The following is a 26,139-nucleotide window of genomic DNA, read 5'->3' as shown; positions in this document are numbered from 1 at the left end:
TATTATATATACACACACAAAAAAGTAAAAAAAATAATAATAATTTATATAAATATTTATGTAAATATATTTTTAAAATCTATATTGGCCATTTCTGCCCATTTTGTGTATTTTTAAATATATTTAAAATGTATTTCATGCCATATATAATTGCCAAATACAATTTAATTTTTTGTTATCATTATTCCTCTAATTTAATCAGTGATATAATATTATATAGTAAACACCTGAGGTTTTATATCATCTTCCTCTCTGATTTTTAAATTCACTCGATTTCCAATGAGCATTTCTGTATGCCCTCTCTTTTTCTTGTCCACCTCTTCTAGTATTTCCTCTCTCATTTTTCACCATATTTATTTATTTGATGGCAAAAGGCACCTTTAGAAAGTGCTGCTTAAGGGTCACAGGCTCAAGTCCCAGTGCACCCCAGTGCTGTGCCTTGACCGTCCTTTCCTCCTGTCATATGACCCCGGTCTGGCACCGAGCATTTTGTGAAAGGCACAGGTCTGGGAAGCATCATTTTTAGAACCCATGAGAGTCATTCAGCAGATGAGATCTGAAAGGTAGTAGTTACATCTGACCATCAACATTAAGAGCTCAGCTGCGAAGTGAAGAACCAGGTTGAGTTTTGCTAAAACTGTCACTGTTCGGTTGCTGGAATAGATTAGGAGATATCAAGGACAGGCTGATCTGGTAAAAGGATGATATTTAGGTGAAAGTCGGATACTTTGAACAGCAGTGGTGAACAGAGAGAGGATACAAACTGAGAAAGGAGCAAATGAGCGAGAGAGACGGATGAGTGCACTGCTGCTCTCCACAGTTGGCTTTCACATCCTCCAATCTCATCTCCTCTTTTCCACTGCCCCCTTGACCTCTAAGCAGAGCACCACGGGAAACGGGAAATATTTTTAGTGTCCATCTGAAAACCAGCAGATGGAGGTTTGAGAGACAGAGAACACATCTCTGTTAGCTTTGGTGTGGTTTTGATCGGATTCTTTGATTGCGCAGTGGTTGCTCTTTCATAGCTCAGGAGACACTCTTAAAAAAATAATGTATAGGTTTTCACACCAATGCCTTTTTGGTTCCCCAAAGAACGTTTCGGTGAAGAGCCATTATTTTCTTAGTGTGAAGAACATTTTCAAACCTTTTTTTAGTATTGAGAATCTTTTGTACAATGGAAAGGTTCCATGGATGTTTATAGAACCATAGATGCCAACAAATAAAAATAACCTTCATTTTCAATTAAGATGTTTCTTCTAAAATCATTAGGATAAATAAAAACAATGAGATTTTTGACATACAGTAAGAGTTTAGAGCTATAAAATTCAAAGGCCACATGAATTTAGTCTTCAAAGATTTTTTTAAATGTTCAGTGCTAAGATGGAAAAATTACAATGCATAGTTGTGAAGTAAAAATGGAGAATGTAGTATAAATACATTCAATATTAATATTACATTAAGGAAAAATGTACAAATATATTTCAGGTAAAAAATATGGGATCAATAAAAAATGTGTAATTCTGACTTAGAGCATAATTTTCACATATTACCTTTTTATTTTATTTCTAAGCTGGACAAAAAAATCTTCACACAAATGACCACACTGCAAAAAATTATGATTATTATTAATGCAAAAAATTGCAAAAAAAATGCAAAAAATTATGATTATTATCATGATTATTATTATGATATTATTATTATAAGTTCTGAATAAAACAAACATTATCGGAGTATGTTTTACAAGAAAATATTATTTCAGTCTTTCTACTCCAAAATGTCATGTTTGATTTAATGTTACTTGCTGTTTCTTTGTAAGTGTATGTAAAATCTACTAGAGTAGATTTCTGAGTGAAATTAGTTAGCGTAGTCAGTGTTTTATGAGTTAATAAAATCTCTGATCATTTGATCGCAGACTCTTTCTTGACAAATCTGACCACATTGTGTGAAATTATTGCAATCTCTTTTAAAACCATAGAGAAGACGCATGTGATATTTCTGGAGAGGAGATTCCATTTGCTCTCCATGTAATTTCAGCATGAGATATGAAAGAGATCTCATTTTTACGCTTTATCTTGCGGGTATAGACCCAGCTGAGTGCTTCATGCACACATGCCCAGCAGGGGCACATCACAGAGCCACTTTCCGCCTGATGAATAGCCATTGCCAGCACATGTGCATCAGACACATTTAAAGACCCAGAGCGTGCGAGGAGGCTCTTTCTGTAATTTCCCAGGAGGAGGTATCAAAGTAGGTAATGGAAAGTAGTTGGGACATGCAAAGAGTGCGAACAGACGACAAACTGGACAGCATGAGCAACGTCAACGGAAGACCTTGCCAGGCTTTGTGTTACAACTGGAAGGATTTCATTATAACTCTGTAACCAGCACAGCTCTGAAGTGGCTATTTCTGTTGTGAATTGATTATGCAAATGCAAGATGAAAACCACCACTCCAGATGGATGGAGTGAGTGAGAGCAAGAGTGAGTGAGTAAGGATGAATGAAATATTGCAGGTCTCAGAGACTTGGACTTGAATCAAGAGCTCATTTTAAAACAACCCGCATTCGAAAGCTTTCTGGTTCCATTCTTGCTAATCCTCACATAAATCATAAACACATTGACAGGAATACACTCATGGAAGGCTAAGCAGCATGTATGAGCTAACAAACACCAGAAGAATCAAAGAAAATATCAGAGAAAACCACACGAAATCAATGCCTTGTTTTCCAGTGACTACAACATTAAATGATTTACACTAGCATTCAGAAGTTTCAGTTTGGTAAGATTTTTTTGAAATGTTTTTAAAATGCTCACCAAGGCATGCTGATTTGAAACGTTTCTTATTATTATCAATGTTGAAAACAGTTGTGCTGCTTATTTTTATTTTATTTTATTTCATTTCATTTTTGGAAGAAACCTTTATTTATTTATTTTTCAGGATTTGATAGAATGTTAATAAGAACAGCATTTATTTGAAATAGAAAATTTTGGAACATTATAAATGTCTGTACTATCTTTTGTTTAATTTAATGTATTTCAATAATTAATACATTGAATTAAAAACATGAAAATATTTTAATGCTGAATAAAAAAAAAAAAACTTTACACATTAATTAAATTAAAATAAGACTAGCCTTTCTAATCTGTCTGTGTGAGAATTATTAATACAGCCACACATTTTCTCCTCATAGTGGCAGCGCTCTTTGCAATAAACCACACTGTTCTACCTTTATTATCCGATGTTGTTTTCTTAAATGCTTTTGCACTTTCACTCTTTCACTCATATTTGATTTCATATTTCCTTAACACCAGTATGCATGTATGGTAAATTGCATGCACTTTAAAAGTGTGGAATTGATAAGCTTATTCAATAAATTAGGCAAAAAATGAAGTTTAATGCAAGTAGAAGCAAGCATTTGCACAAAACATACTCCTCGGCCTTCCATTTCAGTTATATACTGTATGTCAGCACATAATAATTACAGACACCTTTAAAAACTGCTTCCTTCTCCATTTAGCCCTTAAAAGCCCGTCCTCCTGCCCACCTCCCCCTCCATGCCTCAGTCATACACTGTGTATCCAAAAGAGGGATTTAAAGCATAATTGTTCCCATACCTCTCTCATATTTTTTTTTTCTCAGTCTCACCGCAAATATGTTTTCCTGTGTCTGGAGACAAAGGATGAGTAAATCCCAAGAGAATCTCAGATTTGCCTTTCAGATATTCGCTAAATAAATTTGCTTTAGCAGCTGGTCATGATAATCCACAATGAGGCAGACGAAAAGAAATTGGAGGGGTTTCTAAATGTTTTATGTGGAGGTTCCAGAAAGACAAGGATTCAAAGCTGTCATTAATAAATTCATAAAGAATTTTATTATTTATGTTTTTCATTTGCTTTCTTTTTGTTCCAAATCTCAAAACTAACCTCAAAACACCTGAGTACATGTGTAGTTCATTTCTTACTGTTTTGGCTAAAAACACAATGATTTAACATGATGTTTTAAGCGCTTTCTCTAAAAACAGAAGCTGAGATGGAGAATTTGAGATGATATGGGAGATGAAACAATGACTTTGTTTGATTTAGACGCCACCATTCCTTTTCTCTTGCTGAAGAGCTACAGAAATAGCCAACAAAATGAAATTCATTTGGCCTAATTTTATTAAAATTATTTACAACTGTTTGTTTAACAATTTAGGCCAGCGAGGGATCAGTGTTAGGATGTTTTGGATTTGCCTCTCATGTCTGTCCTTCTCATTGTAGGTCATGAGGATGGCCTCTTGGGAAGAGAATTTGGGTCAGCCCAATCACTCTGTGCTGGAGATGGAGGGGCCACCGGACCTGTCCAGCTCCCTCTTCAATCTCAGCAGCAGTTATGGAGGCACGGGGGCTTTCCTCTGGCTGTTTCCGTCAGAGAACATCACATGGACCACCACAAGGCCCACAATCCAGCCAGTTGCCCCTCCACGGGTACGGGACCAAGCCTTGGCCCAGGCGGAGATCGGGGTGCTGGGGTTGGTGCTTGCCCTCACCGCTCTGGGTAATGGATTTGTGCTGTGGGTGTTGCTGCGTAGGAAGAAACATCACGCTCCCATGCACCTCTTCATGGTCAATCTGTGTGTGGCTGACCTGGTAGTGGCCTTCTTTCAGGTAACAGCCTCTTGAGACTATTAAAAATGATGAGTGCGGTGAAATGAGCTTAACGGTTAAGTAATCATTGACCTGAATGGAAACATACAGTGAGACTACATTTATTAAAATGCAGTTGAAGTATCAGGCGTGGGAGCAATGTTGTGTCAGCAGAGAAGTTCTAGATATTATAAGGGCTGCATGATTAATTGATTATCAGATCTCAATAACTGCAATATAATTAAATAAATAAAAGAGCTGTGTGTTTAGGAGTGAAGTGCAGCACTGTTTTCTTTTGCATGATTTAACATTTGAAAAAAACGAATTAGTTTAAACAGCCATAAATATTAGTATTGTAATCTTATGGTGAAATAAAAGTAGTAGTAGTAGCAGTTGTAGTAGTAATATCTTTTATTTTGTTTAATATTTTTATTTAATGATAATAATAACATCAATATATAATCACAAACATTTTGGCCAAATTGTGCTGCACTACAAACAAGCACGGCAAAACTGGGACTTAAAAAAAATGTAATTGCAATTGCAATTTTGCTAGACAAGTGGTGCTGAGGGAAGTGGAGGTTTGCGATCTCATTGGCTGCATAATCAGCAAAGGCCAATCAGCTTGTGCCATGACGTGACTGTGTGTAAAAGGCTGCACCATCTAGAGTTTCATGACTGAAGTAGATATATCTAGATCTGTCACCTATGGAGTTTTGGTTCCTTAATTTCTGGCAATACTGTCGACTTGATTGCACAGATGCTATTTGAACTGAACTGAGCTGGACGATGACATCACTGAATCAATGATGAACTGACTTTAGCTGGAAAATTGTGTTTGCTCTTATAATCTTGCATTATCGACACACTATTTTCCTGTTTAATAATGTAAAGCTGCTTTGACACAATCAGTATTGTATAAAGCGCTGTATAAATAAAGGTGACTTGACTTGATATGTCTTTATTTTGTCCCCAGGTGCTGCCACAGCTGGTGTGGGACATCACAGAGCACTTCCAGGGCCCTGACGCTCTGTGTCGCTCCATCAAGTATTTGCAGATCGTTGGGATGTTTGCATCCTCTTATGTGATTGTTGCCATGACTGTGGATCGGCACTATGCCATCTGCTGCCCCCTGCAAGCGTATCGCGGAGGTGCACCCTCCCGCTGGAACACCCCCATTATGGTTGCGTGGGGCCTGGCCCTTGTGCTCAGTTTGCCACAGGTAAGGAATAACCGGTCTTAGTTCATTCCTGATTGTTTTTTTGATTGGCTCACAACTATTTTGTTGAGCTCATGACTGTCTTCTCGTTTGCACGCAGGTGTTTATCTTCTCGCGGTCAGAGGTGTCCCCCGGGGTGTTCGAATGCTGGGGCCACTTTGCTGAGCCGTGGGGTCTTAAAGCATACGTCACCTGGATGACTGTGGCTGTATTTGTATTGCCAGCCTTTATCATCACTGTCTGTCAGGTATCTCCAGCTTTTTTCTTCTCAATCTCTTAAAATGTTTTTAATTGAATGTATTGCTTTGACATCTCTTGTCTAACAATGCATCATAGCACAAGAACATGATGTATACTACGCAAATGTCAAAGACTTGGCATGTTTAACGGGAATTAGGCGCACTGCAGGGTACAACTCGATGGCTGTGCTAGTGCTCGGTGAAATTCAGAATTTAATCATTGACTCCTTTTCAATTCATGAGTTGGATGTTGAATTTGAATGACAGGAAGAGGAATTTACTTAATTGCAATTCAAAAAAATTCACTGTAACACCACAGAGGAATTTCCATAGTCCAAAACAAGTTTGCTAATAATTTTGATGTGGCTTGGCTTCAGTTTGACTTATTTTGCAATGCCAAGGTCATCGGTTTGATTCCCAGAACTCATGAACTGATAAAGTGTATACCTTGAATGCAACGCAAGACAATTTGCATACATTGCCCACCAAATGCATAAATGTAAATGACGTACACAAAAGCTTCACCTTAAAAATGTTACTGACCAGCAACTGTTTCCATGTATCATTTTTCTCAGACTAGCTTTTGCTCTTTTCTAGTGTAAGGCATTTGAGGATCTATGTATTTGGAAAGTATAGTAAATGCATTGTAATGTAAAAAAAACGTAAAATGCTGCATAAAAAAACTGTTGACAGTAAGTTAACGTATATGGTTAAAAAAACTGTAAATGGTTTAACATCACATTATATGTGTATTTACTATAGAATATTGTTTTTTGGAGGTAAAAAAAAAAACTATGAATTAAAATGTAATTTACTGTGAAGACAGTAAATTGACATTCCCAGAAGTCCTGTAACACATCCACATATGATTGTAATTCTTTTTTTTTTTTTGTTATCAGTAATTCACATTGGGTGTTTTGAGCTTGCTAGGGTTATAGGGTGTTTTTTGATGCATTTTCTGTTATTTAGTTAATGTTTACTATATTATTTTAGTGCCATATATGACTCTGTACACAATCTAACAACATGATTTCCTCAACAGATTAATCATATTTATCAGAATTAAGTTAAATACTGCCAAAACAGACACAAATGTAAATGATCCCATACAGCACCATAAAATGTCCACCACACATTACAACACTTCGAAAAAACATATAACTGCTAAGTGTAATTTTATTCCATTTAATTCTATTTCCTTACATTCAAATTTACAGTTCTGTGAGTTCTCTTAAATGGAATTTAAAATGTATTCTTAGTTCAGTTCTAAATGACACACAACTCTGAACCTATAGAGTAAGATTATGTTTATATTGATGTATCTCTTTTTCACCTCAGGTTCGCATCTTCAGAGAAATCCATGACAATATCTACCTGAAGTCTGAGCGGGTGGTGACGGCAGAATTTAAGAGGAACTCTGTCTTCTTCCACTTTGCTCAGCGGGAGGGGGGCAGGGGAAGGAGCAGAGAGAGAAACAGACAGAGCAGACACAGTCATCATGCTGACAGCAGTCTCAGTCAAGCTCACTGCAGCCCTTCATATCATGCAGGAGAGGAAGCGTCCTCCTCAAACCTTTATGATAGCTACTCTCATACTCTACCCTGTAGGAGCTCTATCTGCGAGCCTTGCTTTGGGACCTGCCCCTCTTCAGACAGCTCCTCCCCTTCCGTCCAAACCCACCTGCAAAACACCCCCAACCATCTCTCAGACCCCTCCCATTCTCAGTCATTATCAGCCAATAGCGTGTGTGCATTGGCTGGACACCCAAATAGCTCTGGAGCTTCTGAACTGTGGCCAGGTGTGCTTCCAGATGCTTTTCCCCTTCCGGCCGACTATTCGCACCCGCCGCCTCTCCCAGGTGTGACTAAGGCCATGTCTAAGACAGTGAGGATGACTCTTGTCATTGTGCTGGTATACACCATCTGCTGGTCCCCTTTCTTTATTGTTCAGTTATGGGCAGCCTGGGACCCCAACCCACCAAACCAAGGTCAGACCCAAGCAAACACATGAATCTGCATGTCCTGTACAGTCAACACAATAAGGCTTCTTGGATGCTTAAACAGTATGATGTATTGTTTAAAGAGGTTCACATCATAATAGGAAATAGGCAATCAATTTTTTGATACAGACTACAGACTTTTTTGTGCATGTTCATTAGCTTAGCCAGAGATTTTTTTTCAGGGTGATTTTAGCTAAAGAAGTAAAAATTTAGTGATGATTTGAAAAATACACCACCGTATATAAAAAATTTATACTTTTATTCAGCAAGGATGCATTAATTTTATCAAAAGTGACAGTAAAGACATTTATAAAGATTTGTATTTCAAATAAATGTTCTTTATAATCATCAAAAATCCTGAAAAATACCAAATCTTTCAGAAAATATTAAGCAGCAACTGTTTTCAACACTGATAATAATAAATGTTTCTTGAGCAGCAAGTCAGCATGTTAGAATGATTTCTAAAGGATCATGTGTCACAACTGGGACTTAAAAAAAATGTAATTGCAATTGCAATTTTGCTAGACAAGTGGTGCTGAGGGAAGTGGAGGTTTGCGATCTCATTGGCTGCATAATCAGCAAAGGCCAATCAGCTTGTGCCATGACGTGACTGTGTGTAAAAGGCTGCACCATCTAGAGTTTCATGACTGAAGTAGATATATCTAGATCTGTCACCTATGGAGTTTTGGTTCCTTAATTTCTGGCAATACTGTCGACTTGATTGCACAGATGCTATTTGAACTGAACTGAGCTGGACGATGACATCACTGAATCAATGATGAACTGACTTTAGCTGGAAAATTGTGTTTGCTCTTATAATCTTGCATTATCGACACACTATTTTCCTGTTTAATAATGTAAAGCTGCTTTGACACAATCAGTATTGTATAAAGCGCTGTATAAATAAAGGTGACTTGACTTGATATGTCTTTATTTTGTCCCCAGGTGCTGCCACAGCTGGTGTGGGACATCACAGAGCACTTCCAGGGCCCTGACGCTCTGTGTCGCTCCATCAAGTATTTGCAGATCGTTGGGATGTTTGCATCCTCTTATGTGATTGTTGCCATGACTGTGGATCGGCACTATGCCATCTGCTGCCCCCTGCAAGCGTATCGCGGAGGTGCACCCTCCCGCTGGAACACCCCCATTATGGTTGCGTGGGGCCTGGCCCTTGTGCTCAGTTTGCCACAGGTAAGGAATAACCGGTCTTAGTTCATTCCTGATTGTTTTTTTGATTGGCTCACAACTATTTTGTTGAGCTCATGACTGTCTTCTCGTTTGCACGCAGGTGTTTATCTTCTCGCGGTCAGAGGTGTCCCCCGGGGTGTTCGAATGCTGGGGCCACTTTGCTGAGCCGTGGGGTCTTAAAGCATACGTCACCTGGATGACTGTGGCTGTATTTGTATTGCCAGCCTTTATCATCACTGTCTGTCAGGTATCTCCAGCTTTTTTCTTCTCAATCTCTTAAAATGTTTTTAATTGAATGTATTGCTTTGACATCTCTTGTCTAACAATGCATCATAGCACAAGAACATGATGTATACTACGCAAATGTCAAAGACTTGGCATGTTTAACGGGAATTAGGCGCACTGCAGGGTACAACTCGATGGCTGTGCTAGTGCTCGGTGAAATTCAGAATTTAATCATTGACTCCTTTTCAATTCATGAGTTGGATGTTGAATTTGAATGACAGGAAGAGGAATTTACTTAATTGCAATTCAAAAAAATTCACTGTAACACCACAGAGGAATTTCCATAGTCCAAAACAAGTTTGCTAATAATTTTGATGTGGCTTGGCTTCAGTTTGACTTATTTTGCAATGCCAAGGTCATCGGTTTGATTCCCAGAACTCATGAACTGATAAAGTGTATACCTTGAATGCAACGCAAGACAATTTGCATACATTGCCCACCAAATGCATAAATGTAAATGACGTACACAAAAGCTTCACCTTAAAAATGTTACTGACCAGCAACTGTTTCCATGTATCATTTTTCTCAGACTAGCTTTTGCTCTTTTCTAGTGTAAGGCATTTGAGGATCTATGTATTTGGAAAGTATAGTAAATGCATTGTAATGTAAAAAAAACGTAAAATGCTGCATAAAAAAACTGTTGACAGTAAGTTAACGTATATGGTTAAAAAAACTGTAAATGGTTTAACATCACATTATATGTGTATTTACTATAGAATATTGTTTTTTGGAGGTAAAAAAAAAAACTATGAATTAAAATGTAATTTACTGTGAAGACAGTAAATTGACATTCCCAGAAGTCCTGTAACACATCCACATATGATTGTAATTCTTTTTTTTTTTTTGTTATCAGTAATTCACATTGGGTGTTTTGAGCTTGCTAGGGTTATAGGGTGTTTTTTGATGCATTTTCTGTTATTTAGTTAATGTTTACTATATTATTTTAGTGCCATATATGACTCTGTACACAATCTAACAACATGATTTCCTCAACAGATTAATCATATTTATCAGAATTAAGTTAAATACTGCCAAAACAGACACAAATGTAAATGATCCCATACAGCACCATAAAATGTCCACCACACGTTACTGCACTTAGCAAAAATAATGTATTCTTAGTTCAATTCTAAATGGCACATGACTCTGAACCATGATAGGAATATTTTTACATTGATGAATCTCTTTCATCCCAGGTTCGCATCTTCAGAGAAATCCATGACAACATCTACCTGAAGTCTGAGCGGGTGGTGACGGCAGAATTTAAGAGGAACTCTGTCTTCTTCCACTTTGCTCAGCGGGAGGGGGGCAGGGGAAGGAGCAGAGAGAGAAACAGACAGAGCAGACACAGTCATCATGCTGACAGCAGTCTCAGTCAAGCTCACTGCAGCCCTTCATATCATGCAGGAGAGGAAGCGTCCTCCTCAAACCTTTATGATAGCTACTCTCATACTCTACCCTGTAGGAGCTCTATCTGCGAGCCTTGCTTTGGGACCTGCCCCTCTTCAGACAGCTCCTCCCCTTCCGTCCAAACCCACCTGCAAAACACCCCCAACCATCTCTCAGACCCCTCCCATTCTCAGTCATTATCAGCCAATAGCGTGTGTGCATTGGCTGGACACCCAAATAGCTCTGGAGCTTCTGAACTGTGGCCAGGTGTGCTTCCAGATGCTTTTCCCCTTCCGGCCGACTATTCGCACCCGCCGCCTCTCCCAGGTGTGACTAAGGCCATGTCTAAGACAGTGAGGATGACTCTTGTCATTGTGCTGGTATACACCATCTGCTGGTCCCCTTTCTTTATTGTTCAGTTATGGGCAGCCTGGGACCCCAACCCACCAAACCAAGGTCAGACCCAAGCAAACACATGAATCTGCATGTCCTGTACAGTCAACACAATAAGGCTTCTTGGATGCTTAAACAGTATGATGTATTGTTTAAAGAGGTTCACATCATAATAGGAAATAGGCAATCAATTTTTTGATACAGACTACAGACTTTTTTGTGCATGTTCATTAGCTTAGCCAGAGATTTTTTTTCAGGGTGATTTTAGCTAAAGAAGTAAAAATTTAGTGATGATTTGAAAAATACACCACCGTATATAAAAAATTTATACTTTTATTCAGCAAGGATGCATTAATTTTATCAAAAGTGACAGTAAAGACATTTATAAAGATTTGTATTTCAAATAAATGTTCTTTATAATCATCAAAAATCCTGAAAAATACCAAATCTTTCAGAAAATATTAAGCAGCAACTGTTTTCAACACTGATAATAATAAATGTTTCTTGAGCAGCAAGTCAGCATGTTAGAATGATTTCTAAAGGATCATGTGTCACTGAAGACTGGAGTAATGATCACCATCAGCAGGGTGGTGTTCGTAACCAAACAAGCAGCACATTCTCCAGGAATATCTCAAAAACAGAGATGCCCGTTCTTGGAAATCTACCTTCCAGCAGAGTTTTGTTCCAAGTACAATTAAAAACACATGAATCAGTTCATCAGGGTCTTCAAGGTTGCTTGGAAATTGCAGGCAGGTGTGTTAAGAGCTTGGCTGGAACTGAAGTCTGTGGGAGGGGAGATCTCCAGGAGCAGAAATAATCAATCATGTGTTCAATGTGTCTCCTTTTTTATTATTTCCCTCTTTTTTTTTAACGGTCCCCTGCTTTCTTTCCCTTTAACACGTAGACAAATAAACACCTGCTCACTCACCTGAGTGTTGGGTAATCTCATTGGTATTTACACCTCTGTATTAGACTGGACTTTCTGCACAGTTTGACCAGCCACCTGGCAACCAAATCACTATGAAAACAGCACAAACTTACTCCTATAGATGTGTTTTAGTCTTTTGGTTAAAAAAAATATTAGTTTTGTCTAGATTAGAGGACTAGGCTTTTTTTCAAAGTTTGACTTAAATTGGGTTCCATATGGCTTATATTATTATATTTCACATTTAACTGCCTTGTTTTTTATTATACATTACCGTTCAAAAGTTTTGGCTTGAAAGAAATTTATTCAGCAATGATGCATTAAATTGATCAAAAATGTCAGTAAAACATTTATAATGTAACAAGATTTCTATTTTAAACAGAAATTTTTTACTTGTTTCTTAATCAGCAAATAAGAATGATTTCTGAAGGATCAAGTGACACTGAAAACTGGAGTAATGACGCTGAAAATTCAGCTTTGCATCACAGGAATAAATTACATTTTAAAATATATTCAAATTTATTTCAGTTGTAATAATGTTTCACAATTTTCATTTTACTGTATTAGTAATCAGATAAATGCAGCCTTGTTGAACATAAGAGTGATCAAATAAAAAAAAGTGATCAAATCCAAACATTCGAACAGTAATATATTATGTATATGTATTATATGCAAATCCAGTGTGTTAATTTGCACTTTTCTTTGCTAAAATGTACCTTAGTTAACTGTTACCTGTCCTAGTTACAGCAGTTATTGTAATTTAAATCATATGAATATAGTAACTTCTTCAGACAGTGCAAGAATTTTCTTTTTGCTCTGAATTTTATTTGCACCGATTGTGTTACAAGCTTTAATACTAATACTTTTCTAAGCAATCTTAAGACTTTCAACTGATAGATGATAAAACAGGGAAAAATCTCATAGACCTGCACATATAATTTGCACAAAGATATTGCAATATTGTAGAGCTGTCAATGCAGTAATAAATGCAAAGTGTTATTCCCTTGCCTTTCTCTCTCATGCAGGGGCTGCTTTTACTATCCTGATGCTTCTAGCCAGTCTAAATTCCTGCACTAACCCATGGATCTACACAGCCTTCTCCAACAGTGTGTCCCGTGAACTGTTTGCACTGCTGCGCTGCCACACCGGATCCCCACGCAGAGGTTCGCTGCCGGACGACTCAACCACAACTCACACATCAACCAACACCAAGGACTCCATATACTGACCTCTGGCCTGACTCTACTGCACACACACACACACACCAGCACACGGCAAACACACCACAGATGTGACAGGCTAGACCCTGTCCCAGATGCCACTCTTTGCCCACGTGTTGATGACATAATAGCGCATAAACTGACAGGCAGTGCTCCAAAGTAAACACCTTTTTAGTAACTAAAATGACAAATGGGATGCCCTACGGTCTTCATGGACACGTGCCAATAGCACAAGTGTGCAAAAAGTGTGCCGTTTGGTACAGGACTGGGGTAATGTCCTGGCTACTTTAGATTCAGGTACATGGCGGTTACACAATCTGAAAAGCAGATACTGATCTATCATCGACAGTGTTACATCAATTACAAAGACAACATTTTTACAGACAGCTGTCCATTCAGTTACATGAGAGCAGACTGGAGTGATGAATCAGGAGGAAGGTTAGGAAGCAAAGGATCGGAGGTCCTCCATTTTTCTCCATCTTTCTTTCATGGATGGTTTTCATAGATTAGGGTTGCAGGATTATATCAGTCTTTACAGTACAAAGTAAGTGTGGAAAATGCGATAGTAGGAAGAGAAAAAAGGATGTGAACAATGCATACAGAATGGACAAAAGGTTATCTGGCTGTACTCCGGACAACTTCAGAAGACCAGCGGCAAGATGCTGCAAATGAGAGCCTCGGAAGTTTAGGGGAACATATCCACCACCAGCAAGAATGTTCTGAAAATAACAGCCTGATTGTGGGAATCAAACACAGTGGCAGCTTAGTGACACAGCAACTTTCCGAATCATATTTAATCTATATATCAAATGTAAAGCGTTCAGAAGACACTGTGAATTTAATTGGTCTACAGTATTAGCTCTTAAATTATTAGAAGTGCTGGCAGTGGATGTTGCTACAGTGGACAGAAATCTACATTTGACTACCACAGCAGGAAATCTCGTTTTCTGTGTTGGTCATTTTTGTGGGTTAATGTACCAAAGCAAAGACATAACACATTGTTTGGAAGCTGGTGATTGCGTAATGCATTTCAGTACAACCAATACTATGTACATATCCTCACAGTCCTGGGAAATCCTTGTAAAAATCAGTGGGGGAAAATAGCATTTTATTTTTTATTTGTATATGCTTTGGGTGAGAAATAACTTTTTTACAGAAGAAACAGGGTAATGGTAAATGAACAGCAATACACAGGTCATTTCCAATCTAAATAGTAGGTAGCAAAATTTCGAAAGCAACTGTCACAGTTGAAATCTCTATTATGTATATATGTACACACTAATCACTCATTAATTTGTCACTCTTTTAGCTCTACCTCTGGTATTTGCTTAATTTTTGTGTTACATTTTTTTCTCATCTGGAATCAGGGGACCATTCACATACTTCAGAGTAACTTATTTGTACAGAAAATATTATAAATATAATAAAGAAGTGTTAAAGGTTTAAGAAAACATACTACGTTGCAACTTAATTGCGCCTTATTATAAAAAAAAGTATTTAAGAAGTATTATATATATATATATATATATATATATACAGTATGTACATGTATGCTTCTAACACAGAGATTCTTGAGGTACTCGGTCAGTGCAATTAGGATTTCAGTAGTGTCTGTGGTAGTTTTAGGAGGCTACACTTCTGCTTGCTTTAATCCCACCACTGCAAATTATTATTAGAAACATGTATTTCAATCATAAATTCATTCTGGAAGTCCAAAACTCACTTGATAACTCTCAGCTTGATAAGAAATGAACTCCCATTTTAGGAACCTTTTTGTAGTTTTGAAATACAATGATTTATCACATTTCCTGGTTTATGACAAAATGATTGAAATTCTTGCTGATTGGAAATGCATTATAATTTTACCCATTTAACAGAAAAGCAACAAATCGCATAATTTCCATCTTGATCGGGACAAATATACAGTTTTTCAATATATTATCGTCCAACAGTATATCAATGACTGTGATTAACTGTAAACTACTAACCATTAGATATTAGTGATCAGATATTGTAAACATTGAGAAAACTAACTGCTAGTGAACTTTTTGTTATACTCAATGCATAATGATGGATAATCATAAAATTATTTAGCACATATTTAATTGACAAGATGTGCAGTACCTAAAATACGATCAACGTTGTAATCAATTATTTTTTATATCAATTTACTCTTTGTTGTTCTTTATTTAGGTCCTTCTTATTTTCTTCATAAGTTAAACATAGGACATATACATAAACTTTGTGTGACAACTGCAGAAAATCTTTTTCACCTCAAGATCACCATTTTTGAATGAATAGCTACAGTTGTAAGGCAGTATGTGCACAACTCACTTGAATAAATTGAAGTCGAGTCTCAGCCAATGGGTTTACATCACTCACATAAACTGAGTTTATATTATTTATCTCACCAGATAGTAAAATGAAGCTTTGCCTACATGAAGAGGAAATAAAGTTTTGAGCCTTGACCAATTCTAAAGGTACTTTTATGCTTAAAACCTTCTATCTAGAAAAAAATACTGAGTGGATGTTTACATACAGTATATGCATTGCAAACATTATGACACAGTTGCACTGTTCATTTAAGATGAATCGTAATTTTATGAGAATCGACTATAGATAGTAACACTTCCCCTGTCTCTTGTATCAGCTTCTACTGTTCCTCATCCTGGATACATTGTGGCATGCGGATGGCTCTATGTTTTTGGAAGGGCTTGTGATAGAGCTCAAAAACTGAATGCATTAGATATGGATTTCCAGAGCAGAGAGGACAGAAAAAACTGACTGCTTGTGGATTTGCTTTCGGTTTACTCTGCCTCTGCTGGCTGCTGTGCTTTACCTCACGGAGAGAAGACAGGAAGACGAGTGCCGTGTCTGGGGTCTAAAGAGGTGGCCGCATGTACCTGTCTCTTTCCTTTATGCAAAGAAACCTCCCATCATCTTTAAATCAAACCAAAAACATGACAGGCATCTTTGCATCTCAAAAGAGAAAACCACACTGCAGCTTGACTGCATAAGGAGATGCTTCTGTGTTTTAAGGAAATATTTACAAGTTTAATTCCATCTGACATCTGATCATCACCATCAGAGGACACTTAGGAAGAAAAGATTAACTGTAATGCACACTACATACTTACATGCGTGTTAAACCCTGTTAACCGGTTATTCAAGCCTGTGGTGTCAACTCTTAAAGGGTCACAAGTGGGATGAGTGAACAGAGTGAAATGGATAGAGACTGGATATGTCTGGAATGGAATACTAGCTTACTGCTTACTGAATACTGTGTAGTGCTGCATACAATGTGATAGTTATATTTAACCACAAAAATTGTTTTTTTTTAAAGAAGTCTCTTATGCGCATCATAAAAGCTGCATTTATTTGATCAAAATACAGTAAAACATTAATATTGTGGAATATCATTACAATTTAAAATGACTGTTTCTATAATATATTTCAAAAAGTAATTGATTCCTGTGACGCAAAGCTGAATTTTCAGCATCATTACTCCAGTCTTCAGTGCCACACGAACCTTCAGAAATAATTCTAATATGCGGATTTTCTGCTCAAGAAATATTTCTTATTATCAAAGTTGAAAACAGTTAGGCTGCTTAATATTTTTGTGGATTTTTTCATGGAAAACATTCATTTTTTTCAGGATTTTTTGATCCATAGAAAGCTGAAAGGAACAGAATTTATGTGAAATATAATAATCTTCTGTAACATTATAAATGTCTTTAACTGTCACTTTTCACCAATTTAAAGCATCCTTGTTGAATACAGTTAATGTCTTCAGTTAATATATATATCAGCCTGCTAGCTCGCTTTCCCTTCTCGACAAGACAAAAAAAGGTGAATCTTTTAGACTGTTACACCACTCTTCATGTCTAGAATCGGAGATCTGAGAACAGCTGCAAAGGGTATTTTTGGAAATTTGATACAAAAACGCACTTACATCAGAGGCAGTCTTTGTGGTCTATCTATGCAGATCCTTTGGGGCTCGTGCTCTCCATACTGAACTAACAAACCAGTATCTGTTATCCCACGTTACTCAAGCTCATATGACATACTGCTTGTGCAACAGATTGCCAGCTCACACACTTAAATCAAAATTTCACTGCAAACTAAAATACTGATCTCTATATCCATTTTGATTTGAGTTTGATTAATTTGCATAGTAGATGTAAAGTACACTTTGCTGACATAAGACCCAATGTTTCTGCTAATGATTTAAATATACATGTATTAAAAATATTAATATATTTAAATTTATACAGCTCAGCATTGAACTGGTAACCTGAAAGTATGAACTATTCATAAGAACCAGCTCATTAGAATGCTTTAGTACAGGGCTGTCCAAACTCAGTCCTGGAGGGCCGGTGTCCTGCAGAGTTTAGAGGACACCGGCCCTCCAGGACCGAGTTTGGACACCCCTGATTTAGTATATAATAAATAGGAGATAAAAAGTCAAAATTTTGAAACAATTCAGAATTATGAGATTAAAAAGTCAAAATTAAGAGATATAAATGTATAATCATGATAAAAATGTTGACTATATCTCCATTTGTGACCCTGAACCACAAAACCAGTCTTAAGTCGCTGGGGTATATTTGTAGCAATAGCCAAAAATACATTGTATGGGTCAAAATTATAGATTTTTCTTTTATGCCAAAAGTCATTAGGATATTAAGTAAAGATCATGTTCCATGAAGATATTTTGTAAATTTCCTACCGTAAATATATCAAAACTTAATTTTTGATTAGTAATATACATTGCTAAGGACTTCATTTGGACAACTTTAAAGGTGATTTTCTCAATATTTAGATTTTTTTTGCACCCTCAGATTCCAGATTTTCATATAGTTGTATCTCGGCCAAATATTGTCCTATCCTAACAAACCATACATCAATGGAAAGCTTATTTATACAGCTTTCAGGTGACGTATAAATCTCAATTTGGAAAAATTGACACTTAAGACTGGTTTTGTGGTCCAGGGTCACATTTCGGCTTTTTGTGTCAATTTTGAAACCTGTTTTAATTAAATTACTAAAACAGCCATGGCTCAGTGTTATTCATGAATCATGTATGTTTTTAATTCAGTAAAACGATCCATCTTATAAAGAGTCATGTTAATCCAAATACACTCGTTGCTCCTGAAGAAGTCTTTGAAGCTGAAATGCGTAGATCTACCTTCAATTAAAGGCTTTTTATTGTTACTACGAGTGCCATGGAGTAATTCATCATTCTAGTTGATATTGACCTCTAAATATCCAAAGAGCACCGTTGATTATGTGAGAAGACCAGTGCAGCATTCTTAGCCCCTATTGTTTTGTCAACACTTGATGCGCTGTTTGTTTTGACGTCCAACTGTAAGATGTTTCTTACCATTATTTTGTAGTACACTGTGTTTTTATAAAACTGCTAACTCAACTCTGGTAAAATAATATTTGTTTTTGCTGTGTGGCTTTTAAGATTTAGCAGCAATGACATGGATTCAACAGCAGGGGAGCTTTCAAAATCAATATACCAGCCCTAATCAACACAAAGTAATAATCAGTGATGACAATGACCCTTATGTGATATTTAACACAAACACACAATAATCTGTACAGGGAGCATTAATGCAGTGCACAACTTGTCCACACCAAGGCTTCTGCTGAACAGGTTTAGACTAGGCATGGTGTCAGGCTCCATGAACAGAAAATGAGTGGAATCACAAGCTGTCAAACGATTTCCTCGCTGAGATCAGACTCTGCACCAGAAAGGACATTATGACTGAGAAAAAGGGGGTTGCGGAGTGTGAGGAGGAAAAACTAAATATGCACACAAAAACAAACCAGATGATGGAGGGAGAAGAGCTGGAAAACAAAATGTTTTAGGTCAATAAATAGACAGATGATGATCTGTAATGGTCTAATTGCAGATTCAGGCAAGGAGAGTGGAAAAGGATAACAAGAAGTAAGGACAAAACCTAAAGGTAAAAAAAACAAGAACAGCATAGAGATGGAAGAATTCCGCCTGCACAAATTCCTATATATTCTCATATTGCACTGATGCACATACTTGAGCAATGGAACAGCCTCTTATTCTGAGGGAGAGATGCCAAAATGACAATGAAGACTTTTTTCTACTCTTTATGGATACATAAAGCTGGCTAGATATTTGGAGACATGTAGATCTAGAAGGTTTTCTGAGCTGGAGTGCATGAAGTGACAAAAACACGTATTCTCCAGTACTAAACATTTCAAATGTAAGTTAAATTAGCTTTGCACTAATGAAAAGTAATGACAAATCTTCCTTCTTATTATCTTGAATTTGATAAAAATTCATAAATGCTTCAGCCTACATCGGTCCATTGGCAGAAGATGAAAAAAAAAATCTGTTTCTGATCATGCACATTTATGACCACTATGTTCATTCGTTCTTCTTCAGTTTTCCCTTTGCTCAAAAACCAATTGCCATATGCTCAAAAAATGCATTGTTTATCATACACTCAATTTAAATGTCAATTACTGCATCTGAGGTTCAAAAGAGGTCAACTAAAGCAGCCTGATGTTATGCAGCCAATACATAAAGAGATCAGAACAACTGCTTCCATCTTACAATGTTGCACTCTGCTGACACACTGTGGTGGACCATGTGCAACGCATCTAGACTCTCAACAACAGAGACCATCAAACAATCTTCAGCAAAGCTTCAATGAATAATAGAGCCAGTTTAGAGAAATGACAGGTTTATTATGGATGAAAACTGCAATGACAAAACCAGTGGCAAGTGAATGAACATGGCAGATCAGCCTATCCCTTCCTATCTAACATCAACCTCACCCATCCCATGAGCTGGGGTTAGAGAGAGAGGTGTCATACAGAGGACTGTGGACACTGCTGTTCTGTCCTAACCATTCAATTGGCACAACAGGCATTCTGGGCTCACCCGCTGGACCAGAGAAAGCTGCTCAACCCTTTCTCAGATACAAGGGGGAGAACCAGACTACCTTATCTTCTGCTGCTCAGACTGAATGAGAGAGAAGAAAAAGAGTTTCCGATGCACATCATCCATATGTCTCAACACAATCATTCAGAATTAACTGCTGCCCCTAAAACCATGACACATGTTGAATGTATTCTAATGAATGAAGAACCAGTCTAACCTAATCTAACCAACGTAAGGTCACTCTATTTAGGAAAACGAACCACAAGAGAGAGAACATTAACCTAATTTTACCAGGCATATGTCAATGTTACAAGGATGTCCTATTAAAACAGGTGGAACATTCAGACCTATGCGGACTGTACAAGATCAGCATCACCTAAAAAACACTTGAAATTTGGATAATTGCATTTAAATCTTTGACACAAATTCAATATTGATTGTACCAATAAATATCACAATTAAACAAATGATTATGATTATTCAGGCCCCAGGATACACTGGTGTGACAGTCAGATGGCTTAAACGAAAAACACTCGATTGTCATTTTAGGATCATTGCTATTCAAAGCATTTGACTGATCAGGAACTCATTGGAATGTTTTCTTGGTAAGCCTGGCTTAATTTTAGTGTGAGGTCCCAAAGCCACCACCTCATAAAGCAGAAAGAATTAAGGTGTAAACTCATTTATGGAGAAAAAAAAAGACGTTTTCGGTCAAACATTTTCTAGAGTAAGGAATAGTTCACCCAAAAATGTACATTTTATTTTATTATTTACTCAACTTCATGTTATTCTAAACCCATGTGTTGTTATTTTTTTCAGAGGAACATGAAACGGCAATTTTGAGCACTTTTCCTTATAACCATAATTATTCACTCATTCAGTGATCTGCTACTCATGTTGACAGATCACAAATTTAAACAAATTTTGTCTGCTGATAGCAAAACGTGACTTTCTTACTCAGTATTTTTTTTCCATTCCAGTACAAATATCATTTAACATTTACTTGAGAAGCATAAAGATAAGATATTCTGTCTGTTTTCTGAAAAAAGAGTTTAAATTTAAAACAAGAAAAAACTATTTGTAGTAAGAAAAATCATAATAAGGAAAAGGCTTAATTCAAGAGGACTGCAAGTTTATTCATACCCTATTTTTTCTTGTTTTAAGCAGGAACTCATCTCATTTTGATACATTTTTCAAGAAGCAAGATCTCGGCTTGCCTCTCAGGTTGATGTAAGAATGTTTAGATATTTGTGCTAGAAAATAAAACTACTACGGAGTAAGAAAATCACTTTTTGCAGTGTCTGGCTTAAAGAAACTTGGAAAATAGCACAGAAGAACTACTTTTGTAGACATGGTCACTATGATCAGTTGTATAGAAAACTGTAGCCAGTGTTCCACAAAAATGTTAAAAAATGAACATATAGCAGCATACAGGTTTTCATCAACATGAGGGTAAATAACTCAGCTTGGGTGTTGTTTGGGTGAACTATTCTTTTAAAGAACAGCTAAAAAACAGCTCAATTGGCAAAAAAGGGAAAGAAAGTGGAGGGGTGTGTGTTTGAAAGAATGAGTTGGAGAACGAGAGATGAAAAAATGTTTGCTTGTTGTCCATTCCATCTCCCACCAGGTAAATCGAAACATTTTTGGTCTGTTGCTCTCAAACCTTTGGTTGAACAGGGGGAGGAAATGGACAGCAGGAGTAACCACACATACTCTGTCCTTCACACAAACTCCATGTCTGTTATGGCCACACACACACTCAAATCTATCAAGCTCACTTAGGACATGATTATCACTGAGAGAGTTGTTGTGTCAGCTGCACCTCAGTAGGACTGGCATTATTGTGGCTCCCCTCCTGTGCGCTGACCACAGAGCCACGGTACGGGACCTCTATGATCCGAGGTTTGTCAATGATGCGGGCGCAACGATTGCCCTTCTCCACGATGCCAATGATCCAAGCCTGTTGCCCATCGCCCGCCCCTCCGTCCTGCCCCACAGCTCCCGACAAACCCACACGACTGGATTTCATCTCGGCACAAAAGCGGGCTGCCTGCTCCCGCGGCAAGCAGATCAACAGACCACCTGAGAGAGGCAGGAAAAAGATTTGTATCTACCTAAGAGCTTGGAGAAATCTCTACAGACCAGGAAAGTCCATTTTCAGGAATTTAAATAAACGATTCTTTGATTAATCATTAATGTTAATACTGCAAAACATAAGGAGGACCTTGAATATAACGTGTATTTACTTTTATTCAAATTTAACCAATCAAACGCGAGAATTGATATTGTTAGTCCACTGACTGTATGCTGTTCAGTGTATATATATTACCTTTAATTTATTACTATTAATTATAAAACTAAAAACAAAAGATACAAATCTTTCTCTATTAACATTTTCTGATTGTCAGTTGGGATGATGCAGGGAGGCCGACGAATGAGCAGTGCTTTTTGTTAAAATATTTGAAGTGACAATCTTTACTTATACAGAAAGGATCCAAAACTGATTATGTTAAGGCACTTCAGGTTTCAGTGTAATTTCAAAGTTATGACAGTCATTATTGGTTCACAATTGTGTTTGTGCATTGAGCTGGGACTCTCACCTGATGTTTCAGAAGAGGTGCCCTGCAAAAGCCCAAACAGGTTCCCACCAGCCTTGCTGATTGCGGCCATTTTGGAGATAATGGGAAGGTTGTGAATGACGAAGGCAACATTATTTTTCTGGTGCTGGGCAAGATTCCGTGCGTGACCTATGATCCCGAAGCCTGTGATGTCTGTGGCAGCGTGTGCATTAAATTTGTGCATTAAGGCAGCAGCTGGAGAGAGAAAGAAAACAAAAACAACATTTGAAAACAATATAAAACTGGTTATATCTGGCTAAAAAACACACACACACACAAACTGCTTAAAGTACCTTATACTTAACCTTTCAAAACTTTGAACTCTGCATTTTTTTTTAAGTTTTTGAAAACACTAATGCTCACCAAGGCTGCATTTATTGAACAAAAATAGTAAAAACAGTAATATTATGACATGAAATTACTACAATTTTTTTTAAATCGTACTGACCCCAAACCTTTGAAAGATAGTGTATACCTAAAGGGGTCTTGTAAAAATTGGTAACAATTTAGAATAGGGAACACATTTTAAAAGTTTTCCCTGAACAAACTTCTAATTTGCTGCTTATTAATAGTTAATAAGGTAGGCTAGTTGTTAAGATTATGGGGTGGATTAAGGGAATCTAAAATATGGTCATGCAGGAAAAGGCATTAATATGTGCTTTATAAGTACTAATAAACAGCCAATATGCATGATAATAAGCAAAACGTTAATAGTGAGAATTGGTCCTTAAAAAAAAAAAATTACCAATAAATTTTATTTTTTCCTTTTTTTCCTCACCATTTGAAAAGTAAACATATAGGCCATTTGAACTACTACAAAGTTGCCAAACTAGGTTGTGTGTGTACTGAATATTGGTCCTACTGTTAAAATTAATCCACGCTAAGAATGCTTATGCAATGACATACCAGTGCGATTGAGGGTGGCCATATTGAGCATAGCCTCCTGATAAGCTTGCTCCACCTCCTCCCTGGATATCACCAACTTTATCTTGTTCCACTTCTCAGACTAAAATTAAGCATAAAGGTAAACAGATACAGAAAGAAATGAGATGAGATTACAGTGATACATGTGGAGTTGTTATCTCTTCAAACATCTACAAAAAGGGGGAAAAAACAGACAAGCAATCATTCCAAAGACACTCACTATATCCAGCCACTGATGGGCATTCACTGCTACTTGAGTTCCCAGAGGTTTAGTCAGAACTAACACATCTCCAGGTACAGCACTGTCAGGCCTGCAAACATACACATACATGTGAGCATTTACACAACTAAAACCGTGAAGTGTCACACAATGGATATTCACGTTGATAATTGTGGAAATATCCATTAAGGAAAATCTGAATCATTCAGAACCAAGTGTACAGACACAGTCCTTTGATTCATGAGAGAGCAGACAGAGACACTCACATGATGAAATCATTGGGCTGGCACACCACAGAAGCCACACCCCCGACGATGATCCAGGGATTGATGACTGTTTGTCCCCCGGTTACCGAAGTCCCAGCCTCCTCTGCCGCATCACGGAAGCCCTTCATCATTAAAGGCATCACCTGATCTCTCTCCTGAGAGAACAACAGCACAGTACAAAGAAAATTAACCATTTCACACTCAGCATCCTGAATTAAAAAAAAAAAAAAACTATACATAGAAAACATTAACGAAACATAAAAAAATGGAAAACAAAAATGATCGAAAATGAACGCAAAGAGAGCCCAGCTCACCTTCTCATTCATCTTCTGACTGACGCTGAGAAGCATGAGCATGTTGTCACACTCTGTGATGCCCATGGCATACAGATCACTCAGAACATTTGCACAAGCAATTCGTCCCTGTAAAAGAATGGATGTGAGTGCCATTTATTTGTAAGTTCCATGCTAACATTTCCGAAATATTAATAGAGATCACTCACCATCATGTAAGGATCCTCCACTAAAGGATAGAAGAAATCTGTGGTTTGGACCAGGGAAAGACCTCCATGCCTCAGAGGGATCACACATGAGTCCATTCCAGTACCTGCAGATAAGATCATTTTTCACCCTCTGTAATTTCCTGCACAGTGTGCATGCATATTTAAAGAAGCTTTGACTAATCATATAATATAGGTACTTAAATCCTTATAAAACCATTCAGTTGGCAACAGTATGAAGCATTTTTGTAGGATTACTTATGATCCATTTTGCAGAGGAAAACATTCATTTATAGCCTGGGTCCATAGTTCACATCTCTTTCAAATGATTGCATTATACTTCCTAGTAGTTTTTAATTAACAGGATAAGCCAAAGGTTAAACAAAGAGTTTTACAAACACAGATATTCTGTGATTTTTCGAGACTGAGACTTACGAATAACATGACAACAACGGTACTTTGTAGTTCTGTGTTATACATAAATAGATGACAACATATTGCATGCTGAATAACGTCTGTAATAACAAATAAATTAATATATTAATATAGTCGTTATATAGTCAGGTTAATCAGGGTATATTAAAGGACTGATGCAGGAAACAAAACGGTTAGTTTCTATTTTCAGACCTCTCTATATGCACAGATAACATGAGCGCTTTCGTTATGTCACTTTGACATTTGGCAGTGATGGGGAGTCTGACGCATTTCCGCGACTCGGTTCTTTTGAACAGTTCGTTTCCATGAACCGGTTCACAAAACCGATTCAGTTATTTTTTTAAGATCACAATAAAACCATAAGTAATCAACATATTACTGCTTACTAGGGGTGTAACGGTACACAAATATGACGGTTCGGTACGTACCTCGGTTTTAACGTCACGGTTCGGTATGATTTCGGTACAGCAGGGGGAAAAACTTTTTTTTTTTAAATGGTTTACTGAACAAGTTGCTCTTTCTTTAAATACATTCAGTTATAGTTTAAATGTTCTTAGTGATAAAAATCTACCTCAGCTTATGTTTAAAACTATAGGGAGCCCTTTTACATTATAAGGTTACAATTAGGCCTAACAACTTAACCCAAACTTAAATTTAATTACTATTTATTTTTAAACAGATGATCAACACTCAACTTTAAAAAATAAATAAATAAATACTTGTATGCAAACATGTAAACTGCACATAATGCAGTTTTTAAATTAA

The 26,139-nt window shown here is 37.1% G+C and overlaps 2 protein-coding genes and 1 pseudogene across 3 annotated transcripts in view; 2 read left to right on the top strand and 1 right to left on the bottom strand.

Moving 5' to 3' along the window:
• The window catches only part of LOC107672000 (vasopressin V2 receptor-like), a 21,651-nt gene extending 4,787 nt beyond the window's left edge, over window positions 1–16,864 (top strand). For both annotated transcript variants that reach the window (XM_016465030.1, XM_016465029.1), the window contains exons 2-6: window positions 4,259–4,645; window positions 5,601–5,846; window positions 5,944–6,090; window positions 7,421–8,069; window positions 13,287–16,864. In XM_016465030.1, coding sequence (XP_016320516.1) covers window positions 4,262–4,645; window positions 5,601–5,846; window positions 5,944–6,090; window positions 7,421–8,069; window positions 13,287–13,489 — 1,629 coding nt within the window. In that variant the 5' untranslated portion in view covers window positions 4,259–4,261 and the 3' untranslated portion in view covers window positions 13,490–16,864. The remainder of the gene's footprint in view (window positions 1–4,258; window positions 4,646–5,600; window positions 5,847–5,943; window positions 6,091–7,420; window positions 8,070–13,286) is intronic.
• LOC107672002 (vasopressin V2 receptor-like) lies at window positions 8,996–11,643 on the top strand. The gene is made up of 3 exons (XM_016465031.1): window positions 8,996–9,272; window positions 9,370–9,516; window positions 10,751–11,643. The coding sequence occupies exons 1-3, from the start codon at window positions 9,006–9,008 to the stop codon at window positions 11,420–11,422; spliced, it is 1,086 nt and encodes a 361-aa protein (XP_016320517.1). The 5' UTR covers window positions 8,996–9,005; the 3' UTR covers window positions 11,423–11,643.
• A 4,709-nt stretch (window positions 16,865–21,573) lies between the features above and the next one.
• The window catches only part of LOC107672001 (selenide, water dikinase 1-like), a 5,605-nt pseudogene continuing 1,039 nt past the window's right edge, over window positions 21,574–26,139 (bottom strand).

This window comes from Sinocyclocheilus anshuiensis, unplaced genomic scaffold (genome assembly GCF_001515605.1).
Source record: "Sinocyclocheilus anshuiensis isolate Anshui unplaced genomic scaffold, SAMN03320099.WGS_v1.1 scaffold1053, whole genome shotgun sequence".
Lineage (NCBI taxonomy): Eukaryota > Metazoa > Chordata > Actinopteri > Cypriniformes > Cyprinidae > Sinocyclocheilus > Sinocyclocheilus anshuiensis.
Note: the sequence above shows the minus strand (reverse complement) of the source record. Positions and strands in the feature narration are given on the sequence as shown.

Excerpts from the sequence above, each read along its gene's own strand:
- LOC107672002 (XM_016465031.1), top strand. The coding sequence starts at position 9,006 with ATGTCTTTATTTTGTCCCCAGGTGCTGCCACAGCTGGTGTGGGACATC. Across the intron at positions 9,273-9,369 it reads TTGTGCTCAGTTTGCCACAG|GTGTTTATCTTCTCGCGGTC; the intron begins GTAAGGAATAAC and ends GTTTGCACGCAG. Across the intron at positions 9,517-10,750 it reads TTATCATCACTGTCTGTCAG|GTTCGCATCTTCAGAGAAAT; the intron begins GTATCTCCAGCT and ends CTTTCATCCCAG.